This window comes from Hemiscyllium ocellatum, chromosome 13 (genome assembly GCF_020745735.1).
Source record: "Hemiscyllium ocellatum isolate sHemOce1 chromosome 13, sHemOce1.pat.X.cur, whole genome shotgun sequence".
Lineage (NCBI taxonomy): Eukaryota > Metazoa > Chordata > Chondrichthyes > Orectolobiformes > Hemiscylliidae > Hemiscyllium > Hemiscyllium ocellatum.
Genome location: NC_083413.1, coordinates 56,400,393 through 56,416,298, shown reverse-complemented (window position 1 = coordinate 56,416,298; position 15,906 = coordinate 56,400,393). Strand labels below are relative to the sequence as shown.

The following is a 15,906-nucleotide window of genomic DNA, read 5'->3' as shown; positions in this document are numbered from 1 at the left end:
TTACCCTTCTTTGAAAATCCACAAAGGGAAACTCAAAGCCCTTTTAAAAAGGGTCGTTTCCCTATTGGAGAGCGATTTGAACTTTACTGGGAAACCTTCTTTTGGGGAGATTCGTTCACGATTCTTAATGAAACCTGCTTATTCATTTTAAAAGGAACAAGTATTCCTGGACCTCTGGGAAGGGTAAGTCGTGGATTCTCCAAGTGCGTTCTGCTGTCATCGAGAGGGGTGGGGTAGAAAGCCCAGTCGCCTGTTTATGATTGTCTGGTAAGATTTCCTCCTATGCCCCCCTCCCCCCTCCACCCCCACCCCCCGAAACTGGACAGTTTTATGTTCTGCGAGATGAGGAAAATAAAAACGAAATGCAGGATCCGGAACAAGGGAAGAAATTGGGCTGTAAAAGGAGAGAGCAGAAAAGTGAAAAGACACACGAGCAGAAAAACTTGTGAGACAAAACTAAAGGGAAATTAAACGAAAGCGAAAAAAGTAAACAACATGCAACGTAACGATACAAAAGGAAACATGATCCCGCCCTCCAAAGCACTCAAGGTATTGCTGCATGCCTCAGACTGAGTCCGTATCCGAAAATGACTGGGGAATCCCCTCAATGTGTGAGGAGGGAGCCCTGTACCGTATATATTTACATGCAGCACCGAAGCTCTGCTAGTAGAGACACACACACCCACTGTGCACCCGAGTAACCAGGCACGCTTTGGACTTGGGCAGTTCGTTCCGTCACAATAATGTTCTCAGTGGAAGCCGCCGGTAAGTTTGCAATGATTGGAATGTCTGTGCACACTCTTTACTTAAGTATTATCAAACTCCATGACACCACTACTCATCAAAATAAGCTGCGAAGACTTATAAGTTGAAAGCTTGAGAAGTGCACAAGGTGCTGTTGCAGAATCCTTTTGACATTCTCTTTTTTAAACTGCAGGACTGCGGAAAGCTCCCGTCCTTTTAGCGATATGCTTTCATCTCTCCTGGCTGTGCCCTGAGAGCTTGGCTCACAAGCATCAGCACATCAGTGTCAGCAACTGCCTCAATATTTCAAAGCAGCTGCTGAGCGAGGTGAAAGAGAGTCTCACGCACGTAAGTCCTGTGATGATTATTCCATGTTACACGATTCGAGCAACAAAGCGGGCGAGCTGGAGAAAATTAAAACTGAGAGTCATTTGTGATTTATTGCTGTTCGTAATCGGGCTCCGAGCTTTATAGTAATTTTTAGTTTTATCTGTAACTGCTAAACTTCAACTGGGAGAAAAAAAGATGAGTCTTAATACTTTCTAATCACACAACATCAGGTTATAGTCCAACAGTTTTCATTGGAAACATTAGCTTTTGGAACGCCGCTCCTTCATCAGGTGGTTGTCCGCTTCGAAAGCTAGTGTGCTCCCAATGAAACTGTTGGACTATAACCTGGTGTTGTGTGATTTTTAACTTTGTACACGCCAGTCCAACACCGGCACCTACAAATCATAATATGTTCTACACATTGTTTGGCCATTTGCTTTGTATTCTTTTTGTCGAAGATGCTAACTGCTATGGTTTTGTTTAGCCCGACGTGACTGGAGGGTTTAACTGCACTGATAATGTTCTTGCACTGGAGGACATCACTGAGAATCTCACCAGCACTGTCTGGTCCTGTTCCCCTGCCCAGGTGAGCGCGTACACACACTCACTCAAATACACACTCACATACACACACACACACACACTCATACACATACTCTCACACACACATTTACACCCCCCCCCCCCGCACACACACACACACATACACTCATACACACTCTCACATACACATACACTCATACATACTCTCACACACATTTACCCCCCCACACACACACACACTCTCACACACACATTTACACCCCCCCCCCCCACACACACACTCACACGCTCACACACACTGCGCCGATATTTTTTCACGAGTACAATCCTGTATTGCATTTCTAACTGATCGCTAATGTATATCCCTGTGAATCCCTAGGAGTCTGGTAAATGCAGGGAGAGTGGAGTCCCGCAAGGATGCCGATTCCCAATCGAGCAGGTTTGTGATTTCACCTATTTCATTCGACCATTTGGCTTAAGTTACTGAAATCAAACTGAATCGAACATTTATATCGTTTCCATTTTTAATCGACAGTGCTTTCAAAATATTACTGCCGATTTACAAATCTACCAAACGAGACTGCATAACTTCACCCACATTACCGGGAGCCTGCTAAAACATATCCAGCAACTTCTGAAGGTAAGCTAATGTTTCATTCGTTTCTAGCAAGGTTAAGAAATGGCTGAATGTTGCAATTCCGGGATAAAACTTGCAGAGGTCCCTCGCAGTTAGAATCAGATGAATTCGTAACGGATAACAAAGACATGGCAGACCAGTTGAACAAAAGCTTGAGATCGGACTTCACTAAGGAGGGCGCAAAGGTTGGGTGGCTGGGTGGTTATCACTGCTGCCTCACAACGCCAGGGACCCGGATTCGATTCCAGCCTCCAGCGACTATCTGTGTAGAGTTAGTACATGCTCCCACAATCAAAAGGTATACAGGTTAGATTAGGTACATTAATGAGGGGTAGATAAAGAGTAAGGGAACAGGTCTGGGTGGGTAACTCTTTGGAGGGTCAGTGTGGACTTGCTGAGCCAAGTGGTCTGATCCCATGCTGCAGGGATTCTATCTAATTCCTACTTCCTTGACTCTATTCTCCTCAAACCCACCACTTAGCTTCTTTTCCTGACCCCATGTTGACAATATCTCCTTTTGTTTAGCCACTATTCCAAATTGTCACTGACCCTCCCTCCAAAGAACCCATGCTTATCTTTGTTAATATCCACACAAGCTGTTCTTCACTGCCCTCTCTCAGGCTGGGGAATATATTCCCACCTTCAAAACTCTCTCCTTGCCTCTCCTTCAGCTTTATATCTGAATCTCTTCAATCAAATTTCGGTCTCACTAACAGGTCTGAAATTAGGCTGACCAGTCATTCTATACTTTTCCATTCTCCTCCACACCACTCTGTTTCCCCTCCCACCTATTTAATCACTGACACAGCTTCTCTCTCTATGACTTTTCATCCCCCACACACATTTCTGGAAAGTATTAAATAAAGATTGCTGCCCCCCCCTCATCATTCTCATCTCACACTGACCCTTTATACCCATCATTCAAGGAACAGTTTACACACGCCTGACAATGACATTGGCATTACTTAGGCATCACATATCTTGATTCTTTGTCATTCAAACTTGAAATAGCTGTAACTTCCTCCAACTAAATGGCGTAAAGACCAAAACAATTGTGATCAGCTCAATCATAAATTCCATGCCTTTATCACTGGCTTCAGCCCCTTCCAGGATAACCATGTCAGTTCATGTTAAACTGTCTGCAAACTTGGAGTCCTGTTCAGCCCTTGTCTGACCTTGGAATTTTGCCATTACAGTAAATAGTCTATCTATTTCTACCAGAGTAACATTAGCAAGCTTCGGTCTCCATTTCTCAGGCAATCTGCTATTGAAAGTCTCTCTGGGTCAGTCGCTCACCCTCCATTCAATACAAACACATTCAATGCTCTACTACTCATACTCAACTTTGTACCAAATGTAATCCGACCATCACCACTGAGCTATGTTGGAGTCTGATTCCTCTGACTTTGATCTCTTTTGCATTCCTCTTCTTCCCTTTAATCCAACTTGGTGGCCTACCTTCAGTCATCTTGATTCCATACCTAGAACTCTTTCCCTAAACTTTATCAGTTCTGCACAGACCTCCTTAATTCCATCTCATTGACCAAACTATTGGTTATTACTCTTAATCACCCCCATTTTGCTTTGATGTCTGTTCTTATATCTCTGTGAAACATCTCAGAACATCCTTCCAAGTCAACAGTGATACAGATATGGAAATGATGGATGTTCACTGCTATAGTTCATGTTTAAGACAGGAATTATCTAACTTACAATACTTAGGATCTATTTTGTTCTGTCTTATATTTGTAACTCCTGTATCCACTGTTAAAATGTAGAGTCATACAGATGTACAGAAATGAAACAGACCCCCTTCAGTTCAACTTGTCCATGCTGACTAGATGCACTAATATAAATCTAGTCCCATTTGCCAGCATTTGGCGCATATTCCTCTAAATCCTTCCCATTCACATACCCATCCAGACTTCTTCACCACTTCCTCTGGCAGCTCATTCCATACTTGTACCATCCGCTGTATGAAAACGTAACCCCTTAGGTCCTTTTAAATCTATTCCCTGTCAGTGCCCCTCATGATTTTATAAATCTCTACAAGATCTCCCCTCAGCCTCTGATGCTCCATGGAAAACAGCCCCAGCCTACTCAGTCTCTCCCTGTAGCTCAAACCCTCCAACCCTGGCAACATCCTTGTAAATCTTTTCTGAACCCTTTCAAGATTCACAACATCCTTCCCATAGAAGGGAGTACAGAATTGCATGCAGTATTCCAAAAGTGGTCTAACCAATGTCCTATACAGCTGCAACATGATCTCCCAACTCCTACACTCAATGCACTGACCAATAAAGGCAAAAATACCAAATGCCTTATTCACTATCCTATCTACCTGTGATACCACTTTTAGGAAACTATGAACCTGCACTCCAAGGTCTCTTTGCTCAGCAACACTCCCCAGAATCTTACTGTTAAGTGTATAAGTACTGCCCTGATTTGCCTTCCCAAAATGCAGCACCTCACATTTATCTAAATTAAACTCCATCTGCCACTTCTTGGTCCATTGGCCCATTTGATCTAGATCCTGTTGTAATCTGAGGTAACCTTCTTCTCTGCCCACTACATCTCCAAATTTGGTGTCATCTGCAAACTTACTAACTATACCTCCTATGTTCACATCCAAATCATTGATATAAATTATGAAAAGCAATGGACCCAGCACCAATCCTTGTGCCACGCTGCTGGTTACAGGCCTCCAGTCTGAAAAGCGACCCTCCACCACCACCCTGTCTTCTTCCTTCAGGCCAGTTCTAAAACCAAATAGTTAGTTATCCCTGTATTCCGTGTGATTTAACCTTGTGAACGAATCTACCATGAGGAACTTGTTGAATGCCTCACTGAAGTTCATTTTGCTTTGATAGCCTCGATACCAACGTAGACATTGGTTTATTGTGTCCAGATTTTTAATTGCATTGTTATTGAATTACTTCTGGTGTCAAACTATAATGCTTCAAAGTCCTGACTCCAAATTTGCATCACGTTTTAATACTGCAGTGTTATAAATTTCAGCAATTTCTGCAATTGACATTCTCTCAGATTCAGGGGCACAGATCACACTCTCTCTGCTTTACATTTAGGATTTCTGTATTATGTCACAACCCAATTGTGTGACAATAATTTTTTATCCAAATATTAGTGCATATCATTCATAAAATTTGGAAAATTAACATCAAGTTTGACATTCTGCATTAAGGTCCAATATAGTTCAATATCTTTCATTACATCATGTGGCAGTCTGTAACAGTATTGAAGCACATTAATTACAAGTTGTATTTACACTTCATGTCAAAAATACAGCCTGGGAAGTTTTAAACTTCTTGTGATCTGAACTGGATGTAATGTTTTTCAACCCTCATTCAACTTGTCAGGAGTTAGACTAAAACACTTAATTTAGAACAGGCCAGATATAAATCATAAAACTGCTTTACTTTATAAACTGCAGTTGAAAATACAAAGTGACAATTTAATCAAAACTTGATCTGCTTAACTACAAATTCCCCCTCATAGGTTTAAAGAAAAAAGTGGCTTTATTCTGCTTAACACTAAATACTCTGACTTTTATACTGTCTTAAACATTGAAATAGACATTGGCTTATTTGGCACAAATCTTAAAATGATTCTCAAGGTTATTTTTGCCTTTATTTCAATCGATCATTTCCACTAATGAACCTTTCCCTTGGGTTATTCTCTGCAAGTTTAATTACTTCAGAACATAAGAAGTGTTGGTAGAGACAATGGAGAAGAGATTACTGTGGCAGACACTTTTCCTGTTCTTTAATTATCAAAATGCTTACTACCAGTATAAGATGTATCTCCATTCTGCCCACTCAAAGAGTAGACTCTTAGCAAGGCTGATGTTCCTCACTGTAATGATGGGTGTGGATGCTCATGTAAACATGAACTGAGGAAAATAAATAATTACTGTCCCTAGTTATTGTGAAAACATAATTTCAATGCCTGGTTACTTATAGTTGTTCTGGCTTCCACAGTTTCAGTGTATTATGGAAAGGAAAATGTTAATCCTATATAAAATTCATCTTCAAATCCCATTTATAGAAAAATGATAACAAGAAACGTCCCAAACATTGACATTCTGAAAGTGAATACCATGCTAAATGTCTATGGTAGTAATTTTTGGCATTCTGCCAATTGGCCATGCTAGGATTAACTGAAGATCATTGTAAACCCCAGATAAAATATGCAAATGATGTTTCTATCAACCTTCTTCCAGAGTCATGTCAGCTGATTCAGTAAAACTCCTAGGATTCCCAGCTATTGTGTGACAGCATGCAATAGGGAGTAATGCAATTAACCTCTGTCAATAATTTCACACCCTTCCTGCTGTATTTTCATTTATTCTTTAATTTGGTGTCACCATCTGGCTAGCAGTTATTACTAATCCCTGGTTGCCTTTTAGAAGGTGATCATGGTTATACTGGAGTCTGCTGTGAATTGGGGGCGGACTAACTGTAAGACTGTGTCATGCCATCACTCCATAAATTGCTCAACAATGCTCTAGGGGAATTTCTTTCCATAAAGAATTCAGTACTTTTCCTTCAAAGTGAACTTTTTATTGACTCCATTTACTTCCCATTTCTGAAACTTCTTCAATGATGTAACCGTCATAGTCACATGACCCAAGAAGGCAGCTTTCAAAATGCAGCAGATTCACCTCAGCAGGTGAACAATCCATCAAACTAAAGCACACCCAAGAAGATATGACTGCAGTGTATAGAGGAAAGTTAATAACTGGGTCTCAGCCTTCATCATTAATTCTTTCCTTATTAGAGGAAGGAATGACTTAATGGCGACGTCACGGGACTAGCAATCCACTTCCCCAGGCTAATGCTTTGGGAGTATGGGTTCAAATCACACTGAGGCAGATGGTGAAATTTGAATTCAGTAAAAAGCTAGCCTAATGGCAACCATGTAACTGCTGTTGATTGTTTTTAAATTCATCTGGTTCATTAATGATCTGTAGGGAAGTAAATCTGCGATCCTTACCTAGTCTCATCTACACATGAATCTAGACCCACAGCGATGTGATTGACTCTCAGCTGCCCAGTAGAAAAGTAGGGAGGGCAATAAGTGCTGTCTGGCCAATGATGCCACATTCCATGATTGTTTTTAAAAAACTGATCATTTCATTTTCAGCATTACCTTTTTAATTTACTAGCTGAGTACAATTTATACCTTATTGTCACCAATAGATTTTTGGCATTTTACAATTTATTCATGAGTTGTGAGCAAGACTGGCAAGGCTAGTATTTGCTATCTGTACGGAATTACCCTTCAGATGGGGGTTGTGCACAGCTTTTTGATCCCATCAGTCTATAATATAGGTCCACCCACACTGGCCTTGGGAAGTGAGTTCCAGGTTCTTGAACCAACAACAGTGGTGTAATGGCAATATATGAGTGTAACTTGGAGAGGTACTTGCAGTTAATGTTTCAATGCATTTGTTTTCCTGGATCTTCTATGTATACTGGGCCCAAAGCTTGAAAAATGCACCATGTCTACACAGTATCTGACATTTCTGCAGGTGCTCTTTTACTTCACTATACTTGTTTTTATTTCACTTTTGTGTTGGCCTATTTCACTTTTACATTCACTGTATTTTTTTTTAAATTACCTCTATTTTATAACTGTGTTATGTTTTCTCAGGTACAGTTACATTAGTTTGATAACTAGTTAAGTTCAGTTCAAACATAGCAAAAACAATAAATACCTTACCTTGTCTATTTTAATTTTCATTGCCTATCTAGCAGTTATTAAAATTTTTTAAATTACTATTAATTTAAATCTTAATTTCAGTTTAAATAATTCATATCTGGAGTTTATAATACAAAATCTTAATTAAAGTTGTTTATGTTTTTGGTCATAGGCTCTTAATTCTGATTCAATGTATGATGAAGCATATTTTGAAGTTGGGTCAACAACAGAAACTGAGGAGAAACCTAACTTTCCCCAGAGGATGATCTTGTGCAAAACTTTGCAGGCTTTCAAGTTGCGTACCATCACAATCACCAGAGTGATGAATTATCTGAATGACACCAAATTGTAATTGTACAGAATGTAATTACCGTCACACCACATTCATTTGTGATTAACCTTTGTTTGGTTTTACACTATTTATATCAAATATGCTAACACAACACATGTCTGCTCGTAAAACAACATATTTATTGAAATATTTATTTGATATTTATCTCTTTTATTGGGGCTAAGGTATGATAACTTATCTGGGAGCTGGGATTAACATGATAAGGACAGTCTTTTTTTTACTGATTGTAAAAGTGGCATTGTTCACTAACAATGTATTTTTCTATAAAATTTGCGATGTTCACATTGATTGGTGCTGAAATTTTAAAGAGCGTTTATGAAAATGTACTAACTTTGAGCAAATTGCCTGTGACATTGCCCATCATCAGTTAATAAATATAAGTTTATTTTACATACTTAATATGAAGAGACATTTCAAAATTTACTCTGTAAAGTCATCTAGTGCCCAAACCAAGTACTTAATTGTGGAAGCTGACAGTGCAAAATTGAATGGATAATGTTAACATTGAAATGATAATGAAATTTGCAATGGTAAATGCTGCATAAGACCATAATTAAATACAGTGAGCAAGTATGGTACACAGAAAGATGTATCTTGTACAAGATTTCTAAAGAACTATGTTCACATATGCTCAAGGTTTTAGACATTTGTTATCCATTTCTATCTTATCAAGATAATGATTGAATTAATGTTTGTAAGTAAATAGTTTACCAGATAAATAGAAATGCAGCTGTTTAAACCAAAGCTATTAAAAATACTAAGGGTATGTAATCACTTTTTGGCTCTTATGCATTTATTCAGAAATACAATATGATTTTGTACTACATATTTCTCAGAATAAAACCAAGACATTGAAATATCTACGTAGCATGAATTGATGCCTTAAATTAAGCAATTTTACATATCTAAACACTGCATCTCCAATGAAACAGTTGGAACAAGCTACTTCAACAATACTTTTCAGATAATGTGATAAATAGCAAAACCCCAATTATTTAAGATCATGAGGAGATTCTAAAGAATTCTATCCACATGCAATAACTTAATTTTGTATTCCATGTTGTAAAAACCCTTTTCAGGATGAAGCTGATGAGTCAAGGATTTGTGCTTTGACAGAGCATACATGTTGAAGCCACGCTGCTAGGCTGTTAATTCTAGCAGGACTGCAATGATCCTTTAGAAATGCTGTAGTAGTCGAATGGATGGGCCTGAAAACAATTGAAAGTAGTTTCACACAGCTTTTAAATAATAACATTATCCTCATTTATATTGTACTTAGTCATCTCAGGTATTGAGTTAAGTTTGGAGTGCAGTAATTGTCACATCATAGAATGACACAGCACTAATTTGGCCTTTATTGTGCTGGTTCTTTGCGAGTGTTATCCAATTATTGCCACTCCTCATTCTGTTCCCATCACTCCTCAAAAAAAACTTCAAGTATTTTATAATTCCCTTATGAAAATAACTATTGAATCTGCTTCCAACAACCATTTCAAATCACATTGTGAAAAATATCTGTTCTCATGTTGCCTCCAGTTAGAGTCATAGAGTCATAAGTTTAGAACCAGGCCCTTCAGTGAGTTTACATCAACCATGTTCCCAAATCAAACTAGTCCCACTTGTATGCATTTGGTCCATATATCTCCAAACCATTCCTATTCACGAACCTGTCCAAATGTCATTTAAATATTGTAATTGTATCTGTATTCACCACTTCCTCTGATACTTCATTCCACTCACAAACCACTCCCTGTGTAAAAAAGTTGCCACTCATGTCCTTTATAAATCTTTTTCCTCTCACTTTTGAAATAAGCTCCCTAGTTTTGAATTGACCCACACTAGTGAAAAGACCCTTTCTACTCACTTTATCTGTGCCCCTCATGATTTTATAAACCTCTATAAAGTCACCCCTCAACCCCTAAGCTCCAGTGAAAAAAGTCCCGGAATATCAAGTCTATTTTTTTAAAACTTCAAATGCTCCATTCCTGGCAACGCCCTGGTAAATCTTTTCTGAACCTTCTGCAGTTTAATAATACTTTGCCTATAGCAGGGCGACCAGAAATGCACTCAGTACTCTGGAAGAGGCCTCACCAACATCCTATACAACCTCACCATGACATCCCAATCTTACACTCAAAAGGTTTGAGCGACGTAGCTAAGCATGCCAAATGCTTTTTTAACCACCCTAACTACTTGTGATGCAAATTTCAAAGAATTATGTACCTGAACACCCTAGGACTCTCTATTTTCCATCACTAGCCAGGGCCATGCCATTAATTGTATAAGTCCCGCCCTTGTTTGTTTTACCAAAATACAATATCTTGCATTTATCCAAATTAATTCCATCTGCCACTCTTCAGCCCATTGACCCAATTGATCAAGATCTCTTTGTAATCTGAGATAACCTTCAAGTCTCTAAACCTGATTGCAACTTGAAGCAGAGTGCTGGCAGTTTGGTAAGTAAGGTAGATCTTAAAGTCTAATCATATTTGAATTTCGCATTTCATATTATGGTAATTTACTGTTTAAGCTCTTGATTTCATCCAGATTTCAGCACAGATATACAAGCTCATCACTTAAAAGCAACTAAAGTTAGTTAATTAGACAAACCCACTGATATTATTTTTCTCTGTAGCTGAGTTTGATTTAACACATGGTACCTCACTGTGAGTTCGCACATGAATGCAACTTAGACCAGAGTGCTGGCAGTTTGGTGGAAATGGTAGATAGCTAGGTATGTAGGCAGGTAGGTAGCTAGTGGAGCGTGTGGTGCTGGAAAAGCACAGCAGTTCAGGCAGCATCCGAGGAGCAGGAGGATTGACGTTTCAGGTATAAGCCCTTCATCAGGAACCCACTTTCCTGACTCAGTCCTCACTTTCTCTAGGTAGGTAGGTATGTTGATAGGCAGGTAAGTATGTAAGCAGGTAGGTATTTAGGTAGGCAGGTAGGTAGCAAAGAGCTTCATTAGTGCATTGCTTACCTAGTGCCAGGATTCAGGACTTTTACTTGGGTTGCAAGGACCTTATAAAGTAAGGGGTAGAATCCAGTCATTATGATCTACATAGGTGCCAACGACAGAGATTGGACTAGGAAAGAGGTTCTGCATTTTCAGGATGAGGAGAAAGGCACTAAGATAAGAAACTAAACTTGTATGGTAGAGGTGAGATCTGGCTCACGAGCCTCTAGCAATAACCCTGGGGAAAGTGGGAGCTGTACCATTGAGATGCATTGCACCTGAATCCTGCTGGGGTTGGTGTTCCATGTGAGTTGCATACAATGAAAGTACAGTGGCTATTAATCAAAATACTAGAGGCAGTTGATCAAATTTGGGAATGTGGCCCATCAAAGAGGAAACACAAGGCAAAGGAGAAAGGTCCTAAAATGGTAATTCATATACAGAATATGACAGGAAGGAATACAACTCCTTCATACAAATAGATAAAGTAAGAGGTTACAAAAATATTACAAGGGCAAAACTGAATGCATTTATCATTCAAAACAAAATAGATGAATGAACAGTGTGAATACAAATAGATAAGCATAATTTGGTAGCCATTAGAGAGACACTAGAGCTACAGGATGACAGAGACTGGGACATGAATGTCAAAGGTATCAAGACATTTAGGAAGAATGAGCTGGTCAGTGGCAACTCTCTTAAGTAATGATAGTATTTGCACAATTGAGGGGAATGACATGAATTTAACAAACCAGAATGTATTAGCAGTTTGGGTGTGGATGAGAAACAATGAAGCAAGAGGTCCCTTATGGAAATGGCATATGGACTCCCCAACTATAACTCCACGGTAGGTAGAATATGAAGGAAGAACTAATGGAGAACGAGTCAGAAAGAAGGAATGATAATCAAGAGAGATTTCCAACTACATATAAATTGCAAAAATCAAATGGGTAAAAGCTAGCCTCAAGAAGAAATTCAGATAATGCTTTTAGGTTAGTTCTTTAGAACAGCATATTCTGGAGTCAGCTAGAGATCAGGCTTTACTAGACCTGGCATTTTCAATGACTTAGATTAGATTAGATTACCTACAGTGTGGAAACAGGTGGATGAATGAGTGATTTCATTGTGGAGGCAGCCCTAGGTTGCAGATCATTATGTGATTGAATTTTACATTTAGACTGAGGGAGAGAAGAGTGGATCAAAAACTAGCATTTTAAACTTAAATATGGACAATTATGAGGGCATGAAAGCAGAGCTAATTAAAATGAACTGGCAAATTTGTTAAAGAATAGGTAAATAGAGATGCAATGACAGACATTTAAGGGGATACTTCAGAATACATACTCCTTTAAAACTTGTGTTACTAAATGATGAACAACAAAAATGACATCAATACCTAGTGCTAAAGATTTAAAATTTGAAACTGTTTTGGCATTTAAAAAATGATTCACTATCAAATTTTAGCAGTTCAATACAACACTGCCAGCTCAGCACAAGAAAACAAACTCTAGCATAGCATGTCACTCACATCCACATTGTCATCAATTTTCCGAAATGTACAAAGAATATTTATATATATTGATAACCTAGATTAAAATTACAACTTTAGATCTGAGATAATTCTATTAGATTTAAAATAGTGATGGAAAAGGACAGACCAGATCTAAAGGTTGAAGTTCTAAAGTGGAGAAAAGCCAATTTTGATGGTATTAGGCAAGAACTTTCAAAAGCTGATTGGGGGCAGATGTTCAGAGGTAAAGGGACAGCTGGAAAATGGGAATCGTTCAGAAATGAGATAATGAGAATCCAGAGAAAGTATATTTCTGTAAGGTTGAAAGGGAAGGCTGGTAAGTATAGGGAATGCTGGATGACTAAAGAAATTGAGGGTTTGGTTAAGAAAAAGAAGGAAGTATATGTAAGGTTTAGACAGGATAGATCGAGTGAATCCTTAGAAGAGTATAAAGGCAGTAGGAATTTACTTAAGAGGGAAATCAGGAGGGCAAAAAGGGGACATAAAGTAGAGTTAAGGAGAATCCAAAGGGTTTTTTAAAGGTTAACTAGGGAGAGAATAGGGCCCCTCAAACATCAGGAGCTGCAGAAAATGGGGAAGATACTAAGTGAGTATTTTGCATCAGTATTTACTGCGGAAAAGGATATGGAAGATATAGAAAGTAGCAAAATAGATGGTGACACCTCGCAAAATGTCCATATTACAGAGGAAGAAGTGATGGATGTCTTGAAACGCATAAAAATGAATAAATCCTCAGGACCTGATCAGGTGTAACGTAGAGCTCTGTGGGAAGCAAGAGAAGTGATTGCTGGGCCTCTTGCTGAGATATTTGTATCATCAATAGTCACAGGTGAGGTGCTGGAAGACTGGAGGTTGGCTAACATGGTGCCACTCTTTAAGAAGGTTGGTAAGGACAAGCCAGCGAACTACAAACCAGTGAGCCTGACGTCGGTGGTGGGCAAGTTGTTGGGGAGAGTCCTGAGGGACAGGGTGTACATGTATTTGGAAAGGCAAGGACTGATTAGGGATAGTCAACATGGCTTTGTGGGTGGGAAATCATGTCTCACAAAGTTGATTGAGGTTTTTGAAGAAGTAACAAAGAGGATTGATGAGGGCAGAGCAGTAGATGTGGTCTATATGGACTTCAGTAAGGCATTCTACAAGGTTCCCCATGGGATACTGGTGAGCAAGGTTAGATCTCATGGAATAAAGATAGAACTAGCCATTTGGATACAGAACTGGCTTAAAGGTAGGAGACAGAGGATGGTGGTGGAGGGTTGTTTTTCAGACTGGAGATCTGTGACCAGTGGAGTGCCACAAGGATTGATGCTGAGTCTTCTACTTTTTGTCATTTACATAAATGATTTGGATGCGAGCATAAGAGGTACAGTTAGTAAGTTTGCAATGACACCAAATTTGGAGGTGTAGTGGACAGCGAAGTGGTTACCTCAGGTTACAACAGGATCTTGATCAGATGGGCCAATGTGCCGAGAAGTGGCAGATGGAGTTTCATTCAGATAAATGCGAGATGCTACATTTTGGGAAAGCAAATCTTAGCAGGACTTATACACTTAATGGTAATGTCCTAGAGAGTGTTGCTGAACAAAGAGACCTTGGAGTGCAGGTTCATAGCTCCTTGAAAGTGGAGTCGCTGGTGGATAGGATAGCAAAGAAGGCATTTGGTATGCTTTATTTTATTGGTCAGAGTATTGAGTACAGGAGTTGGGAGGTCATGTTTCGGCTGTACAGGACATTGGTTAGGCTCCTGTTGGACTATTGCATGCAATGTTAGTCTCCCTTCCTATCGGAAAGCTGCTGTGAAACTTGAAAGGGATCAGAAAGGATTTACAAGGATATTGCCAGGGTTGGAAGATTTGAGCTATAGTGAGAGGCTGAACAGGCTGGGGCTGTTTTCCCTGGAGCTTTGGAGGCTGAGGGGTGACCTTCTAGAGGTTTACAAAATTATGAGGGGTATGGATAGGATAAATGGACGAAGTATTTTCCCTGGGTTGGGGGTGCCCAGAAATAGAGAGCATAGGTTTAGGGTGAGAGGGAAAAGATATAAAAAGAGATTTAAGGGGCAAGTTTTTCACACACAGGGTGGTACGTGTATGGAATGAGCTGCCGGAGGAAGTGGTAGAAGCTGGTACAATTGCAACATTTAAAAGACATTTGGATGGGTATATGAATAGAAAGGATTTGGAGGGACATGGGCCAAGTGCTGGCAGGCGGGACTAGATTGGGTTGGGATATCTGCTGGACGGGTTGGACCGAAGGGTCTGTTTCCATGCTGTACATCTCTGTGAATCTAGGACTCTATATATTTCAGTTCATTGAAATAAAGTACATGCTCTGGAAATTATCCCTCCCACCTTGAAACGTTTCCATTCTGGAGAAATGCATCCACCAAAAAATTAAAAAGGCAATGATTTGACACTTTAACATTTGTTACCAATTTTATGTTGTAACCCACCATTGTAGTCACAATGAGAAAGGAAATTTCTAAGGGCTGGACCAGCCCTCCAGGGTTAACTAAAATAGTTAAGGATAATATCCAACTTATGTAAATACATACAATTGCATTTTTTGTATGACTGGTCAGATTAGACAGAGTATGAAAGCAACAAAGAATGACTTAAAGATTAATATAGTCATAAAGAAAGCAAATAAAATGTTTTCTTTTACTGGATGAAGTACACAATACAAAAGCAGCGAGGCAAAACTACAACTGCATAAAATACTGGTTAGACCACTGCTGGAATTTTGCGTACAGTTCGAGTCATTTCAGTCCAAGTAGTACCTCATTGCTGTGGGGAGAGCACACAGTAATTTTACAAGAACATTCCCAGGACTTGAAAGCACAGCTTTGTGGAAACATTGGACAGGCTGTGATTGCTTTCTTTTGAGCAGGGAAGGCCGAGGGGTGACGTAATTGAAGTGTACAATATCAGAAGGGGCTTAGTTGATGTAGACAGGAAAGACTCACATCTTCTAGTGAAGACATCAATTCATGGGTGTACAGATGTAAGATGCTTGATGGAAGGATTAGAAGGGATGTGAAGAAGACTTTATCATCCACAAAGTGTAACATCTGGAATTTGCTCTAAAAGAGA

General features: G+C 39.4%; 1 protein-coding gene across 1 annotated transcript; it reads left to right on the top strand.

The window, feature by feature from the left end:
• Positions 1-708: 708 nt before the first annotated feature.
• zmp:0000001127 (interleukin-12 subunit alpha) lies at positions 709-8,410 on the top strand. The gene is made up of 6 exons (XM_060834197.1): positions 709-765; positions 938-1,092; positions 1,559-1,660; positions 1,997-2,056; positions 2,153-2,257; positions 8,148-8,410. Exons 1-6 carry the CDS (start codon positions 744-746, stop codon positions 8,325-8,327), a joined length of 624 nt encoding a protein of 207 aa, XP_060690180.1. The 5' UTR covers positions 709-743; the 3' UTR covers positions 8,328-8,410.
• The last annotated feature ends 7,496 nt before the right edge of the window (positions 8,411-15,906 follow it).

Bases quoted from the DNA above. Each gene is read 5' to 3' on its own strand.
- zmp:0000001127 (XM_060834197.1), top strand. From the start codon at position 744: ATGTTCTCAGTGGAAGCCGCCG. The intron at 1,093-1,558 runs GTAAGTCCTGTG...GGTTTTGTTTAG, and splicing joins TGAAAGAGAGTCTCACGCAC to CCCGACGTGACTGGAGGGTT. The intron at 2,258-8,147 runs GTAAGCTAATGT...TTTTGGTCATAG, and splicing joins ATATCCAGCAACTTCTGAAG to GCTCTTAATTCTGATTCAAT.